Source organism: Phacochoerus africanus, chromosome 3 (genome assembly GCF_016906955.1).
Source record: "Phacochoerus africanus isolate WHEZ1 chromosome 3, ROS_Pafr_v1, whole genome shotgun sequence".
Lineage (NCBI taxonomy): Eukaryota > Metazoa > Chordata > Mammalia > Artiodactyla > Suidae > Phacochoerus > Phacochoerus africanus.
Genome location: NC_062546.1, coordinates 63,874,547 through 63,890,538, shown reverse-complemented (window position 1 = coordinate 63,890,538; position 15,992 = coordinate 63,874,547). Strand labels below are relative to the sequence as shown.

Sequence of the window (15,992 nt, the reverse complement as noted above, 5' to 3'; positions counted from 1 at the left end):
ATTCTTTTGGTTTATGTTTGTTGGAAAAAAATTTTATTTCCCCTTCTATTTTAAATGATATTCTTGCTGGATAGAGTATTCTAGGTTGCATATTTTTTCCTTTGAGCACTTTAAATATCTCTTGCCACTCCCTCCTGGCCTGTAGTGTTTCTGTAGAGAAATCAGCTGATATTCTTATGGGGGTTCCCTTGTAGGTAACATTCTGTTTTTCTCTTGCTGTCATTAGGATCCTCTCTTTATCACTAACTTTTGCCATTTTTATTATGATGTGTCTTGGTGTGGGTCTATTTGGGTTCAATTTGTTTGGGGCCCTCTGTGCTTCCTGTATCTTGAACTCAGTATCCTTTAGATTTGGGAAGTTTCCAGCGATAATTTATTCAAATATATTTTCCATTTCCTTATCTTTTTCTACTCCTTTTGGAATTCCTGTTATGCATAGTTTGGCCTGCTTTATGTCATCCCATATGTCTCTTATATTGCTTTCCTGTTTTTAGATTTGGCTTTCTGTCTGCTGACCTGATTGAGTGATTTCCATCCTAACTGTTTTAAAAATGAATTCAACCGTACTTGTTTGGACAAGATTCAATGATGTTTTCATTTTCTTCATATGAAAAGTCATACTATAGAACGTGTTATTAATCATCAGGCTGCTCTATGTTTTGTTTTTTTTTTAATTTTTTTTTCCTTTTCTATGGCTGATCCTGTGGTATATGGAGGTTCCCATGCTAGGAGTCAAATCAGAGCTGTAGCCACCAACCTACACCAGAGCCACAGCAATGCAGGATCTGAGCCATATCTGCAACCCACATCTGCTCATGGCAATGCTGGATCCTTACCCCACTGAGCAAGGCCAGGGATCAAACCCACAACCTCATGCCTCCTAGTTGGATTCATTAACCACTGAGCCACAGTGGGAACTCCTCTCTCTTTTTTTTTAATTCTGGTTAAAATATGCTGCTTGTTTGATTCACATTATTTTCTGACATCACTGTTTCATCAATCCCTTTATAACTTTATTCAAATAGATCTAACAACAGAGGAATCTTCAAGGCAGACATCAAGAGAAACAGATTCAATGCTAGGTATTCTATGAAAGGACCTGCCTGTAATTCCATATAACACATTCATCCAAGTCATACCAATTTCATGTAAATAATGCAATTGTTTCAGTGGCTCTCCAAACCACACCAGGGTCAGTCATTCACTACAACTCCCAGGATTCAGTGTGTGGTTGTAGTCAGGCTTGGGACTGATTACAGTGAAGGAATACAAAACAAAATCAGCCCAGGAGAAGATGTGGTGAGTGAAGTCTAGGGGAAAAAATGGTGCACGCTGGCAGGAGTCCTCTCCCTGTAGAGTTACCACATGGGTGTCATTCCTCCAGCATCAGATGATAACATCACAGGAAAAGGTCCAGCCGAAACAGAGTTTCATTGGAGAATCAATGCCCAAGAGTTCCTATCACAGGCTCATCATTCAGACATGCTCTCCCTAGCATATGCAAAAGGTCAAGACTCCCAGAAGGAAAGCAGGAGTTCTGCTTAATCCCCATTGTTTGTACTAACTGTGTAGGCATAGGAGCCACTCTTATTCCTGAGGGCATGGTGGGAACTCTTTCCCAAATTGAGGTCTGCAGGCCCCAACCACTGGCTGGCCATTCAAGCAGAACTTTGCAAGGATGGCAGTCTTAGACCTGCTGTACAGAATCATTTCTACACAGCATTTATAGCCCCATCATAATTTTTGGTGTTGTCTTAATATTTTGTCTTCATAGCAAGTCATACAGGTAGCAAGTAATAACATAATGTCACATTAGAACTTGTAGTGCTGTTTTTTGGGTTCATTTTTTTACTTTTTGTGAATATTTAACAGATATTTATACAGCAATTCCTGTGACACTATTGGGTAATTACACTATATGCTATTAATAATTATACTCTTATTTATCTAGGTAAACATCTTAGGTAAGGTAAGCATAATGATTTCTATCTTACACTTAGAATAAAGTTGTCTTTGAATTATATGGATGGCCCAGCTTGGATTCCTATTTGCTACATCCCTGTTCTATTTTAATTAGAAATCAAAAAGTCATGACCCTAAGTTTAGTTTCCATCCTTCACCATCCAGGTGAACACCTTTACCTTATTCTCTCCCCCATCCCCCTTTTAAGAGATTAGGTTTTGTAAAATCATCATCACATAGTCTTTCCTGCTTGTCTCACAAGTAGAATAGGGACAGAAAGAGTTCGTGCCATAGGTTTTGCCATGCTCTCAAAAAAGTACCTGTAGACCAGGCATCTTTGTGATAGAGTGTTTTCCTCTGAAACTGAAGAGCCGGAGAAGTTGTGTTATGTCACAGCATAACTGTGCGAGTGTGTTCTCCTCCAACTGCTCCAGGTGATGGAAGTCCAAAAATGTCCTGCTGTTTCAGTTTGCTATTTTCAGTTTATAACAGTTATTCTACTAATGCTCTCCTCTTCTGTCAGTCTCATAGAGTTTGGTTGGACCTATGGTCATTATAAAGAGAAGTTCACTTTTAGGCAACAAATAGAGATAAAGACCACTCTGTTTTTGCATTTGGTGAACATAAAGGAAGGGAAGTGGTTCTTCTGCATTAATTGCATATCAGTAACATGGTCAATATTCACCGCAGGGTCATCTCCAGGTATGCTCCCAAAGGAACACTTTTTAACAGAGCATATTTTGAATATTCTGTAATTTTTTTCTGTAATTTATTCTGTAACTTTTTAACAGAGCATATTTTGAATATTCTGTAATATGTAACAAATTACATATGTTTAACATATGTTAAACATATCATTTAACATATGTTTTTCGTTTTTTGTTCCATAGTGCATGAGAGTTCTGAAGAAGACTCTTTAAGCAGGTAGGATTTATGGGTTTTTAAGAATAATATGTTAAGGACACACAGAGGAAAGAAACTAACATCTGTTGTGTGTTCTCCTCTGGGTTAGGCACCATGGTGTGTTCTTAATGGTTGTTACCTCATAGAGTCCTGACAGCTGCTTTGTCACATGGCTGTTCTATTACAGTTTATGTTTCATTAATTAGGTGACTGTGGTTTAAGGAGCTTGATTAACTGATCTCTGATTCCATAGATAAGAAGTAGCTGACCTTGATTTGATGGTTAGCCTGCCTTTCTCCCAGACCCCCTCTCTCATCCTTCAGCAGGGACTGAGAAGTCCATGCAGCACTGGGGACGAGATAGAGACCCCAATCGGATCAGCTCAGAAAGGCAAACCCAGTTCTGTAAGAGCTCTGATTTAGAGTTTTCCTAAGAAGGCTGGTTTGTCCAAGGCTTTGTCCTGATGTATTTGACAGTTGCAGTGGCAACTAGTACCTTGTTTTGACTATGAAAGTGTTAGGGCAGAACCCAGGTAGCTGTGGCTAAAGAACCATGGGGTTTGACACAGGCAAGACCTTACTAGGCAAGTCTTCTTAGGTAGAATGATATTGACTTGCCTTAAGATGAATTTTTTTTGAGGAGGAAAGTATTTATGCAGAGACCATGTTATTGAATTAAATTCCACATCTATAGAGAGCAGATTTCTATTCAACATCTCTACTTATTGACCTCCAAGTCTGGTTTTCCCCTCAGGCTAGGACCCTTGCCTGGTTCCCTGAAATTTTCTCTTTTGTTCCAAGAATCTCTTTTCTTCTTACATATCAGTCATAGACCTCAGCTGGGTGCCTGGACCCATGCCTGTGTTGGGAGTGGATGACAGAAGCTCCAGTCAGCCTGTTTGCTAGGAACAGAGAATTAGGGTGCTCCTGCTCATGGTCCCCTGAGGCCATTGTTGTTGTAGAAATCATTGCCTTCATGGGCTGAAACCATAACAGTGGGCGACTGCCCCTGAGGCCTGCAGAAGCATTATCTGGGAGAGCAACCCACAGGAAGGGAGATATTTAGCAGTACATAAAAAACAATAGAGGTCTAGCTCCCGGGACTCTGTTTTTATATGGACATCTGAGTACCTGGATAGGATATTGAGAGCTAGCTAGTTTATGTGGGCCTGAATAACCAGGTGCTGCTATGTTGCTGCTGCTGCTGCAGGAACACATGGCCCCAATTATACACAAGCACTGGCTCTGGAGCTGCAGCCTGACCCCCAGTGCCATGCACAGGTGCAGCAGGGGCTCAAAGGCAGTGCATCAGACACTGATTTTAATCCCAAGGAAAAGTGCTCTTGTGAAATGAGTTTTCCTGCTGAATTTAATTTTGTGTAGTATTTACTCTGTAAAATGTATGAGTGTTCTACCTATCATTATTTTATGTTTGTAATAGAAAGCTGGTTAGAAGAAATAATTTTATAAGTATGACTAGGTGAGGTTGTTTTGGTTTGGTTATTTTCTTCGGTGGGGAATGAAGAAAAAATGAGCTGGAAATTATATAATGACAGGACAGTTGTGTTGGGAAAAGCTTTCCCACAATGCAGGGACTATGAAATTTGTCCAAGGATAAGTGTTGTTCTGATGACTTTTCAACCACGCTGACATTACTTTTGGGATGCTCAGGCCTCAATGGAGTCTTTAGTGGATATAATTCTTTAGTGGATACAGTTCCTGAGTGGAATAATTATGAGCCTTTCCTGGGGCCTTTCACTTCCATAGCTTTATAGCCTGTGTCATCCAGGGATTTTTTTCAACCTTGGACACCTTTTAATTTAGTATCAATGAGTTATTTGGAGAGCATTTGTTTTTCTCTGTTTCTGTCTTTGGTTCCTCATTAAGACTAAAAGAACAGAGTTTCCTGGTGGCCTAGCAGTGAAGGGTTCTGCATGGTCACTGCTGTGCTGAGAGTTTGATACCTGGCCCGGGACCTTCAATGTACTGAACTCCCACATGTCCTGAAGTTGGCAACAACCATAACAACAACAATAAAGACTAAAAGAATACTTGAAATTTTGGAAATTGGGAAATTAAAATTCTGTTTCTCAAAATCATAGTTATTATAAAAGCATAACACTCTGTTTTCCACATCATTTTGTTAAGAGTCTGTTCAAAATTCTTCATCTCATGGAAGAATACATGTTTTCTCTCTAAGAAAAACCAGTTCTAGAGGCAGAGTCTCTTAACTTATTTCATGTGGTAAAACCTACAATTTCAGAATTATAGTTTTTAACCTCACACCAGTCAGAATGACCATCATTAATAAATCCACAAATAACAAGTGCTGGAGGGGCTGTGGAGAAAAGGGAACCCTCCTCCACTGTTGGTGGGAATGTAAACTGGTACAGCAACTACAGAGAACAGTTTGGAGATACCTTAGAAATCTATACATAGAACTTCCATATGACCCCGCAATCCCACTCTTGGGCATCTATCCGGACAAAACTCTACTTAAAAGAGACACATGCACCCGCATGTTCATTGCAGCACTATTCACAATAGCCAGGACATGGACACAACCCAAATGTCCATCGACAGATGATTGGATTAGGAAGAGGTGGTCAATATACACAATGGAATACTACTCAGCCATAAAAAAGAATGTCATAATGCCATTTGCAGCAACATGGATGGAACTAGAGAATCTCATACTGAGTGAAATGAGCCAGAAAGACAAAGACAAATACCATACGATACCACTCATAACTGGAATCTAATATCCAGCACAAATGAACATCTCCTCAGAAAAGAAAATCATGGACTTGGAAAATAGACTTGTGGCTGCCTGATGGGAGAGGGAGGGCATGGAAGGGAGCGGGAGCTTGGGGTTTTCAGACACAACTTGGAATAGATTTACAAGGAGATCCTGCTGAGTAGCATTGAGAACTTTGTCTAGATACTCATGTTGCAACAGAACAAAGGGTGGGGAAAAAATGTAATGTATACATGTAAGGATAACTTGATCCCCTTGCTGTACAGTGGGAAAATAATAAATAAATAAATAAATAAATAAATAAATAAATAAATAAAACTATCTACTCCTAGTCCTTGTGTCACATTCTAACATTGAAGATTTCAGATATTTTGTGTTGTAGTTATTTAAATATTCATTTCCATTTATTTTTTTTTGTCTTTTGTCTTTTTAAGGGCCCCACCTGCGGCACGCAGACATTCCCAGGCTAGAGGTCTAATTGGAGTTGTAGCCACCGACCTACACCAGAGCCACAGCAGTGCCAGACCTGAGCCTCATCTGTGACCTACACCACAGCTCTGGGCAACACTGGCTCCTTAACCCAGTGAGTGAGGCCAGAGATCAAACCCACAACCTCATGGTTCCTAGGTGGATTCATTTCGACTTTGCCATCATGGGAACACCTATATATTCTTTTTTTTTTTCTTTCCCACTGTACAGCAAGGGGATCAAGTTATCCTTACATGTATACACTACAATTACATTTTTTCCCCACCCTTTGTTCTGTTGCAACATGAGTATCTAGACAAAGTTCTCAATGCTACTCAGCAGGATCTCCTTGTAAATCTGTTCTAAGTTGTATCTGATAACCCCAACCTCCCGATCCCTCCCACTCCCTCCCTCTCCCATACTGGCAGCCACAAGTCTATTTTCCAAGTCCATGATTTTCTTTTCTGAGGAGATGTTCATTTGTGCTGGATATTAGATTCCAGTTATGAGTGGTATCGTATGGTATTTGTCTTTGTCTTTATGGCTCACTTCACTCAGTATGAGATTCTCTAGTTCCATCCATGTTGCTGCAAATGGCATGAAGTCATTCTTTTTTATGGCTGAGTAGTATTCCATTGTGTATATAGACCACCTCTTCCTAATCCAATCATCTGTCGATGGACATTTGGGTTGTGTCCATGTCCTGGCTATTGTGAATAGTGCTGCAGAAATAAACCTTGACACCTATGGTCAATTAATCTTTGACAAGGGAGGCAAGAACATCAAATGGGAAAAAAACAGTCTATTCAGCAAGCATTGCTGGGAAACCTGGACAGCTGCATGCAAAGCAATGAAACTAGAACACACCCTCACACCATGCACAAAAATAAACTCAAAATGGCTGAACGACTTAAATATACGACAGGACACCATCAAACTCCTAGAAGAAAACATAGGCAAAACACTCTCTGACATCAACATCATGAATATTTTCTCAGGTCAGTCTCCCAAGGCAATAGAAATTAGAGCAAAAATAAACCCATGGGACCTCATCAAACTGAAAAGCTTTTGCACAGCAAAGGAAACCCAAAAGAAAACAAAAAGACAACTTACAGAATGGGAGAAAACAGTTTCAAATGATGCAACCGACAAGGGCCTAATCTCTAGAATATATAAACAACTTATACAACCCAACAGCAAAAAAGCCAATCAACCAATGGAAAAATGGGCAAAAGACCTGAATAGACTGTTCTCCAAAGAAGATATACAGATGGCCAGCAAACACATGAGAAAATGCTCAACATCGCTGATTATAAGAGAAATGCCAATCACAACTACCATGAGATACCACCTCCCACCAGTCAGAATGGCCATCATTAAGAAGTCCACCAATAACAAGTGCTAGAGGGGCTGTGGAGAAAGGGGAACCCTCCTGCACTGTTGGTGAGAATATATATTCATTTTAAAGCCCCTGCATCAGTATAAACTACTAGAAATTAGAAAACATAGTTGTACACCTCCTGGAGCACCAAGAAGTAGGTCTTGAAAGGAAGAAACATTTGAATAGTTTTTTGAATATGAATAAATGAATAGACAGATGGAATTCTGTATATGTTACAGGAAATATTATATTCATAATATATCAGAATTCTTTTTTTTTTGTCTTTTTTAGGACCACACCCACACCATATGGAGGTTCTCAGGCTCAGCATCCAGTCAGAGCTGTAGCCACTGGCCTACCCCACAGCCACAACCACAGGGGCTCATAACCGCATCTGTAACCTACACCATTGCTCATGGCAATGCTGAATCCTTAACACACTGAGCAAGGTCAGGGATCAAACCCATGTCCTGATGGATGCTATTCATATTGGTCAACTGCTGAGCCACAAAGGGAACTCCAAACACTTTGGAATTCTGAAAAGAGGACTTAAATTTTATTCCCTTTTAATGTTTACATTGAATAATTTCAGTTGACTTATATTGAGCAAGTATGTCATAAATGACAAGGGAATAAATAAGCAACATGTGATAAACAAGAAAAAGGTTACAGTATATTTCTCATTATCCAATTGTGAACTTAGAATTTTAGATGAAAATTCTTGAAAATTCTTTTTTTTTGGTTCCATCTCATGTTTCATTAATATATATTTTAAGCCATACATTCTCCTTAGACTACTGGTTATCAGTTCTTTCTCCAGGTGGAAAGTGGATGTGTTAGGAACATTTCTCTTGATTTTTCTCTCTCTAGTACTAATTTACAGCATTCAGGGGGTGATAGGTGATCATGTTCAACTACATGAATGAATGACTTTTTTCCAGTGATAAAATTGAAGTCCTTATTACAGTAGCATTTAATTTTTATTTATTTGTTTATTTATTTTTGTCCTTTTAGCTATTTCTTGGGCCGCTGCCACGGCATATGGGGGTTCCCAGGCTAGGGGTCAAATCGGAGCTGTAGCCACAGGCCTAAGCCACAGCCACAGCAACTCAGAATCCGAGCCGTGTCTGCAACCTACACCACAGCTCACAGCAACACCAGATCATTAACCCACTGAGCAAGGGCAGGGACCAAACCCACAACCTCATGGTTCCTAGTTGGATTCGTTAACCACTGAGCCACAACAGGAACTCCGCATTTAATTTTTAAAAACAAGCTTTTTTTTTTTTTTTTCCTTTGAGGGCCATACCTGCAACATATTGGAGGTTCCCAGGTTAGGGGTCAGATCCAAGCTGCATCTGCAGGCTTATGCCAGAGCCACCACAATGCCGGATCCGACCTTCATCTGTGACCTAGAGCACAGCTTGGGGCAATGTGGTCTCCTTAACCCACAGAGCAGGGCCAGGGTTCCAACAGCCTGCATCTTCAAGGATACTATGCTAGGAATAGTATCCCACTGAGCCACAAGAGGCATTGTAATTGTGGTATTTATAAACAAGTAGTTGTAGAGTAATACAAATAAGTATTATTAGGAATATACTATGAACACCAATCTATATTTTATATTTAAAATATATTTTGATGATTTTATCAAGTTTGGTTGACAACACATTTATATACATAAATCATTTATATTTTTGTATATAATGAAAACATATAAAGCAGACACTTTTGATTTATAGCATATCCCTAACAGTACTGATATATCACTGATCTAGTATACATAAATACTTAAATATATGTACAGATTGAATATTGAATGAGGGTCAAGATGAGAGATGTAACAGAAAGAGTGGAGTTAAGTGAGAACAGAGAACTCTGTATTTTAGAATATGGAAATTATTTCAAATTCAAATTAGGAAAAGAAAGCTAAGTCCTGAAGAAAGTGCTCAGACTCTTCTGAATTCCATATCACTGATGTTGATGAACTGAAAGAAAATTTCATCATTACTTTTTTTTTTGGTTATGAATCTTAGTTTTAATTTAAAGTTGTTAGTTTTAAAAAAGAACCCTCACTTTGAAATTAATGAAATGATGTGTTATATTTAGTCTAGCAAAACCTTTATTCATCAATAATGCAAGTTGAGCTCAGTTTTATGCAATATCATGTTTCTTATTATTTCTAAGTTACTGTTTGGTGCATACTTAGCTTACCTAACTAATTGTATCTGACTGTTTGGTATCATCTTCATAGGTGTTTTTAATCTTTTCAGAAGAAAAAGAGAGGACATAGATAAGCATTTTACAGTCTTTCCACTAAGATTATAATTTCTAATTATGTATATTAGGTTCTTAATCTCTATTCATTACATGAGGACGTTTGAACCTGGAACACTCTTAAAGAAAATATGTGTAGAAGTTACTTTTTGTGCAGAGTTCTGATTTATCTGTTCCTAATAGTATCTCCACATTATAAACACATATGAACACACTAAATGCATGAAACCACAATTTATGACTTTTTACAATATCAACTCCTTGTTGTAAACTCACTGGAAGGAAAAATGACTAGCAGAAAACACAAAATTTTCTCTGGAAGATCATTTTTTACTTTTGAAATATCTCTACAAATAGGTACATTTCACATTATTCTTGAGAAACTTTATAAACTTCAGTGTACCTAGTCATTAAACTAACATGTAAGTTTTTTGTATATACATGTGAAACTAACATGTAATTTTTTTTTTGTCTTTTTGCCATTACCTGGGCTGCTTCTGCGGCACATGGAGGCCCCCAGGCTAGGGGTTCAATTGGAGCCACAGCCGCCGGCCTACACCAGAGCCACAGCAACGCAGGATCTGAGCCATGTCTGTGACCTACACCACAGCTCGTGGCAACGCCGGATCCTTAACCCACTGAGCAAGGCCAGGGATTGAACCCACAACCTCATCGTTCTTAGTCAGATTTGTTAACCACTGAGCCACAATGGGAACTCCCATGTAAATTCTTTTGTATCAAAAATTCAGAAATCCTCGCGACTTGATATTTCAGTCCCTTTGTTCATTCCTCATGTGAAATGTAGGTCCTCTTTGATAATCATAATTGTATTTTAAATATTTTAAATCTGCATCTTAGACAATTATATTTTATTAATTTTTATACTAGATCATTTCTCCAACTATTAACTGCCATTCTATAAGGCATGGTTAGGAAATTGGAGTTATTAGAGTGCTGTCACAGGAGAACTCATGATATAGTGTGAATTTTTTATTTTATTTTTTATTTTATTTTATTTTATTTTATTTGTCTTTTTAGGGCTTCAGTGGTGGCATATGAAGATTCTCAGACCAGGGGTCGAATCATAGGTGTAGCCACCAACCTATGCCACAGCCACAGCAACAAGGATCTGAATTGCTTCTGTGACCTACAGCACAGCTCAAAGCAACAACAAATCCTTAATGCACTGAGTGAGGCCAGGGATCAAATTTGTGTCCTCATGGATGCTGGTCAGATCCATTTCTGCTGAGCCATGATGGGAACTCCAAAAATGGAGTGTGACATTTTAAATAGGATTTTTTATTTTTTCTTACATTATATTACTACTCAAGAATGCCTTATAATTTGATAATCATGTAAGCCATTGCAATTTAAAACTTGTTTTTAGATTATTTTTGTTAAAAGAATACTTGTAGCATCTTGAATTGGTATTATACAATTAAATATTTGTTAAAGTTAAAAATGCATATTGCTGTAGTATCCCAAGATGTGTTTTTGTACAGATTCAGGAAAGAGTATCTTTTATATTATCTTTGAAACAAAATGTTGAAATTGATCATTGAAAAATTGAATTTCAGTCCTTTTTCTTCTCTTGTTCTTCTTTTCAAATTTCAGAATTGTGGCAATTTGCATGCTTTCATTATACCAGGAGATCATATTTTGCAGATTTTTATCTTAATGTCATAAGCTTTTCCTGAATAAGTTTATCTATTTTGATGCCAAATGTGTTCATCCAGGTCTTTCTTCTAAGTCCCCTGAGTGCCTCACATTTGGAATGCCCCAAACCGAAGACACTGATCCTTTACCATATGTAACATTGGTAACCAACCACATAGTACTGCATGGCATAGGGTACTACACTCAATATTTTGTATAACCTCTACTGGGAAAGAATCTGAAATTATATATATATGCGTGTGTGTGTATATATATATGTGTATATATGTATATATATATCTGTCTCAAGTATGTCACTGTAGACTTCAAACTAACACCACATTGTAGTTAATTATATTTTAATTTTGAAAATGACTTTGTCCCTCTTTCCTGACTCTTGGCAGGCTGTCATTCTGTCATCTGTTTTCCCCATCCTAGTAAATAGCATCACTGAAAAGCTGAAGCAAGAAATCTCAGAGTCCATCCCTTCCAGAAATCACAGCCAGTTACTCACCAAGTTCAGGATTTTCCACCTGCTTCCATTTTTCACATCTTCTTTCCATAACTTGCCTTCTCACCTATCATTGTGAAAACCATTCTAAAACATCTGTGATGATGTACCTCCTCTATGTATTTATGGATTCCCATCCCATAAAGGAGACAGTTAATGTTCTAGGAATGGTACCTGCTTTTTTCCATTTGGTTCTGATCCTTCAGGTTTATCTCTCCCTACCATTCCCAGTAACTGGGTTCCGGTTGTCCACATGACGTGTTCTGTTGTGTCATGCCTTGTCTTTTTGTGCAGGCTGCCTTTACCAGAAATGGCTTTCCATCCCAGCTTGGACCCTTGTCTGTCTTTGAAGATGCAGCCCTGTTGTGGCAGCATTTCCTGAGCTCCCCAGATCCAGCTGAGTCTTCTCTCCTTTATGCCTTTACTGTAGTCTCTCCACTTCAGCTGTAGAGCTGGTGAGGGATGCTTTTCTGTGTTTCGTGTAGCTCTGCCTCACCTGGAATGGATAATAGAGAACCCGGAAATAAACCCTGACACCTATGGTCAATTAATCTTTGACAAGGGAGGCAAGAACATCAAATGGGAAAAAGACAGTCTATTCAGCAAGCATTGCTGGGAAACCTGGACAGCTGCATGCAAAGCAATGAAACTAGAACACACCCTCACACCATGCACAAAAATAAACGCCAAATGGCTGAAAGACTTAAATATACGACAGGACACCATCAAACTCCTAGAAGAAAACATAGGCAAAACACTCTCGGACATCAACCTCATGAATATTTTCTCAGGTCAGTCTCCCAAAGCAATCAAAATTAGAGAAATAAACCCATGGGACCTCATCAAACTGAAAAGCTTTTGCACAGCAAAGGAATCTATCTTTTATTGCTATTTCCAGTATCTCCCAGGATAATGCCTACATTTTCTAGGTACAGTCAATGTTGTCTTCCTGACTGGTTGTTTGAATGAGCAAGTAAATGCATATGATGTTTTCTGAAATTGGGTTTTTGTGTCATTGTGTCTCCTTTTTATAGGAAGGAGACAGAAAGCCAGGAATGGGGGGGGGGGGAAGGAACCAGGACTGATATTATGTAAAGTATCCCACAAGAGCCACCAAATCATGACCATTTTACCTCTGTTGATGAAGCATAGAGCAAGAATAGACATGGTGAGTTAGAGATATCTATGTATTTTCTTTCAATGCTTAAAATGTAGTATAGGACTGGCTATTGTGTGCGGGGCTCCCAGTGCGTGGGTGGGCACTGCCTCCGCTCGGCAGGGCCGCTAGCCCATGGCTGCTGCTGGAGAGCTGCTCTTCGGGTTCCTGCGCCGCGCCTGGCCACCCCCTCCCCGTGCCGCGTTCTCTTGCTGCACTCGCGCCTGACGCCACTCGGCGCCTCAGGAAGGGGAGGGTGGGGGAGGGGGGCGAACGGAGTGGGAGGGCCTCTTAAAGGGGCCGCTCCCCCACCCAGTTGCGCCCTGCCAGCATTCCCGCGCCTGGGGAAACTGAGGCCTGGACAGCGAGTTCTGAATTCCTGGGACAGGAACCCTGGATCTTCATTGTTCCCTAGCCTGCCAGCCCCTCACTGGTGTCAGGGCTGAGCACGCCCCCAGCGGGGCCCTGCCCAGGGCAGAGCCAGTGGTGCCAGCGGGTCTCCAACGCTGGGGTCCCAGTTTGGGTGATGAAGTAACATCTGCCACTCAGGATTGTCACAGAGGTAATCAATAGGGATTTCTTCCAGAGGACCTAACACCCAGGTCTCCCTTCCTGCCGGTGTAAACTGGGCGTTCCTCCCAGCTTATAATTTATCTGTGCCTATAAAGTGGTCGAAAGGGGCTGGGCGAAAGATAGGATACCCCAAGTGGGCAGTGAAACAAAATCTTTTCTCGTCCCCCAGGGAAGCCCAGTGATCCTAGACACAAAGCAAGAAGGATCACTGGAGGGAGTTTGGGGGGTGCAAAGTGAAAATACCCCTATCAGCTGGCAGAGTGAGGGGAAAAGGAAACAGGATTTTTCAACTAGAGAACCAGGCTTAGGTCCTGCCCTGCCTCTGCCTCTAGGTGTCTCTGTTTCCTGGGCATTGCCAGGAGCCCCCTATTGGAGTCCGTGGGGGACTGTTGCCACTGCATGGATGTGAGAGGTTATTTTACCCTCCCCCAGGTTTCAGTGCCACCCAGAACTGATGCCCTGACATCTAATCTAGAGGAACAGAGCCCAGGGCCAGCGGCCAGGCCAGCCTGGCTGGGATTCAGCTCTCTCCCACTCCAGGCTTTGCAACCTTGGTAATTCTCTTTCCCTCTCTGAGCTGAAGTTCTGTCCTCATATGTAAGAGAGGGCCCCTCTTAAATGTCATAAGCACTGCATGTAAGGCAGCCAGATGGAACAAACAGATAACACTCTGTTCCTTTCATGGCTCTTTAATGTTGGTGCCCTGGGAGAGTGGCAGGAGATGCTCTGGGGCAGGACTCACTGACTCCCCTAGGCACAGCTCAGGGGAGCCCCCTGCAGGCTCCCCACCCTCTTGCTGTCCCCTCCCACTCTTCTGCAAGGCCAACAGGGCCCTCATAAAGCATTTCTGCAGGCCAGGAAATGGGAGCTGATGCCCTGACTCTGGGGCCAGCAGAGCCAGGCTGGAATCCCAGCAGTGTCCACATCCTGAGGACCATTTCTTCTAAACAGCTATAAAAAAATCCTGACCTCACAAGGCATTACAAACAGCAGCTCACCATTGGTATCAGCTGCCTTCCTGGCAGACTAGAATCCAGGACTCTGGGACCCCATTCTCTGGCCATCAGCATGGAGAATCCCAAAAGCACAAACTGCTTTTTTTCCCTTGTTGACAGGGTCCTTCAGTTTCCAGGGGTAATCGTGGGCTCATCAGGGACATTATCATTAAGCACCTAGGGAAAAAAGGATATTTTGCGGGGAGGGGGGCCTTCCTCTATCAGGGAGCTGTCCCTCCTCTGATTTGCAGGCCCTGCCTCAGCCCACCTTAAATAGCATATGCACAACAAGCTCACATCAGGAACTCTGACACTGTTGGGTTGGGTTTGCAAACTCTCTTTTGGCAGAGCAAGGGCCTTGTTAGGCAGAAGGACACAGTAAGATAGCGGCTGTCTCCCCATGGGATAGTTTCTTCTGGCCCCAAGGTCATTCCTCCCATCCTCTCAGCTGTCCCAGAAAGCACTCCCACACTGGGTTTCTCTACTCCTTTCCTGAAGAGGTTTTTTGTTTGTTTGTTTGTTTTACACTTTCTTAGGGATATAATTGATAGGCAATAAACTGGGTATATTTGAAGTGTGAAAAAAAAAATCTAGTATAGGACTTCTCTGGTGGCTCAGTGTGTGAAGGATCTGGCCATTGTCACTGCATTGCAGAGGCTCCATTCCTGGCCCAGTAACTTGACATGCACTTGGTGCAGCTTTAAAAACATTGAAATACAAAACTTTAAAAAGGTAGTTGAACAACTTCAAAGTGTGTGGATCAAATATGATATTCATTTCTTTTAAAGTAGTTTTTTTTTTCCTTCAAAAGTTTCCCAACAACCACTAACTTTGTCTTCCTGAGAATGCTTTAACCTTCAAAAATTCTTTTCTGTCAGTGTAATTTATTGACGTATTCATGAATCATGGGAGATAAATTTATGTGTATTTAAAATTTATCCATATCCCAACTTCCCAGTCCATCCCACTTCCTCCCCCTTCCCCTTGGCAACCACAAATCTATTCTCCCTGTCTATGGGTTTCTTTTCTGTGCAAAGGTAGGTTCATTTGTGACATATGTATAATAAAAAAATACAAAAAAATTTCATAGTAGTAAATGTTCTCACTAATGTCCCTATGACTATATTTTATTAGCTATGTTATCAGCATCAGGATGAGAGGAGGAAGATGTTGAATCATCTTTGGCTTCTGAGGTACTGTTTGCTATTATTGCTATTATGATTATTTTAAATAGAAGCCCTGAGGGATGGTAAAACATGAGAGTGGGTGCTTTGTCTTTACTTTCTCACCTTTGCATTTACCCATTGGATATTTTTCATTATAGTTTTCATTTATAATTAATAAACTAATTCT

At 40.5% G+C, this 15,992-nt stretch overlaps 1 protein-coding gene and 1 non-coding gene across 2 annotated transcripts in view; one reads left to right on the top strand and one right to left on the bottom strand.

Annotated features, from left to right (window-relative positions):
* The window catches only part of LOC125121911 (ankyrin repeat domain-containing protein 26-like), a 382,269-nt gene that overhangs the window by 212,870 nt on the left and 153,407 nt on the right, over positions 1–15,992 (top strand). Inside the window, 3 exon segments of the mRNA XM_047770216.1 lie at positions 2,853–2,886; positions 4,046–4,145; positions 13,131–13,327. Of these exon segments, the coding sequence (XP_047626172.1) occupies positions 2,853–2,886; positions 4,046–4,145; positions 13,131–13,327 (331 nt within the window).
* Positions 4,052–4,171, bottom strand: LOC125123818 (small nucleolar RNA SNORA76). Its single transcript, XR_007134194.1, has one exon. It is a non-coding gene; the product is annotated as a small nucleolar RNA SNORA76 (small nucleolar RNA).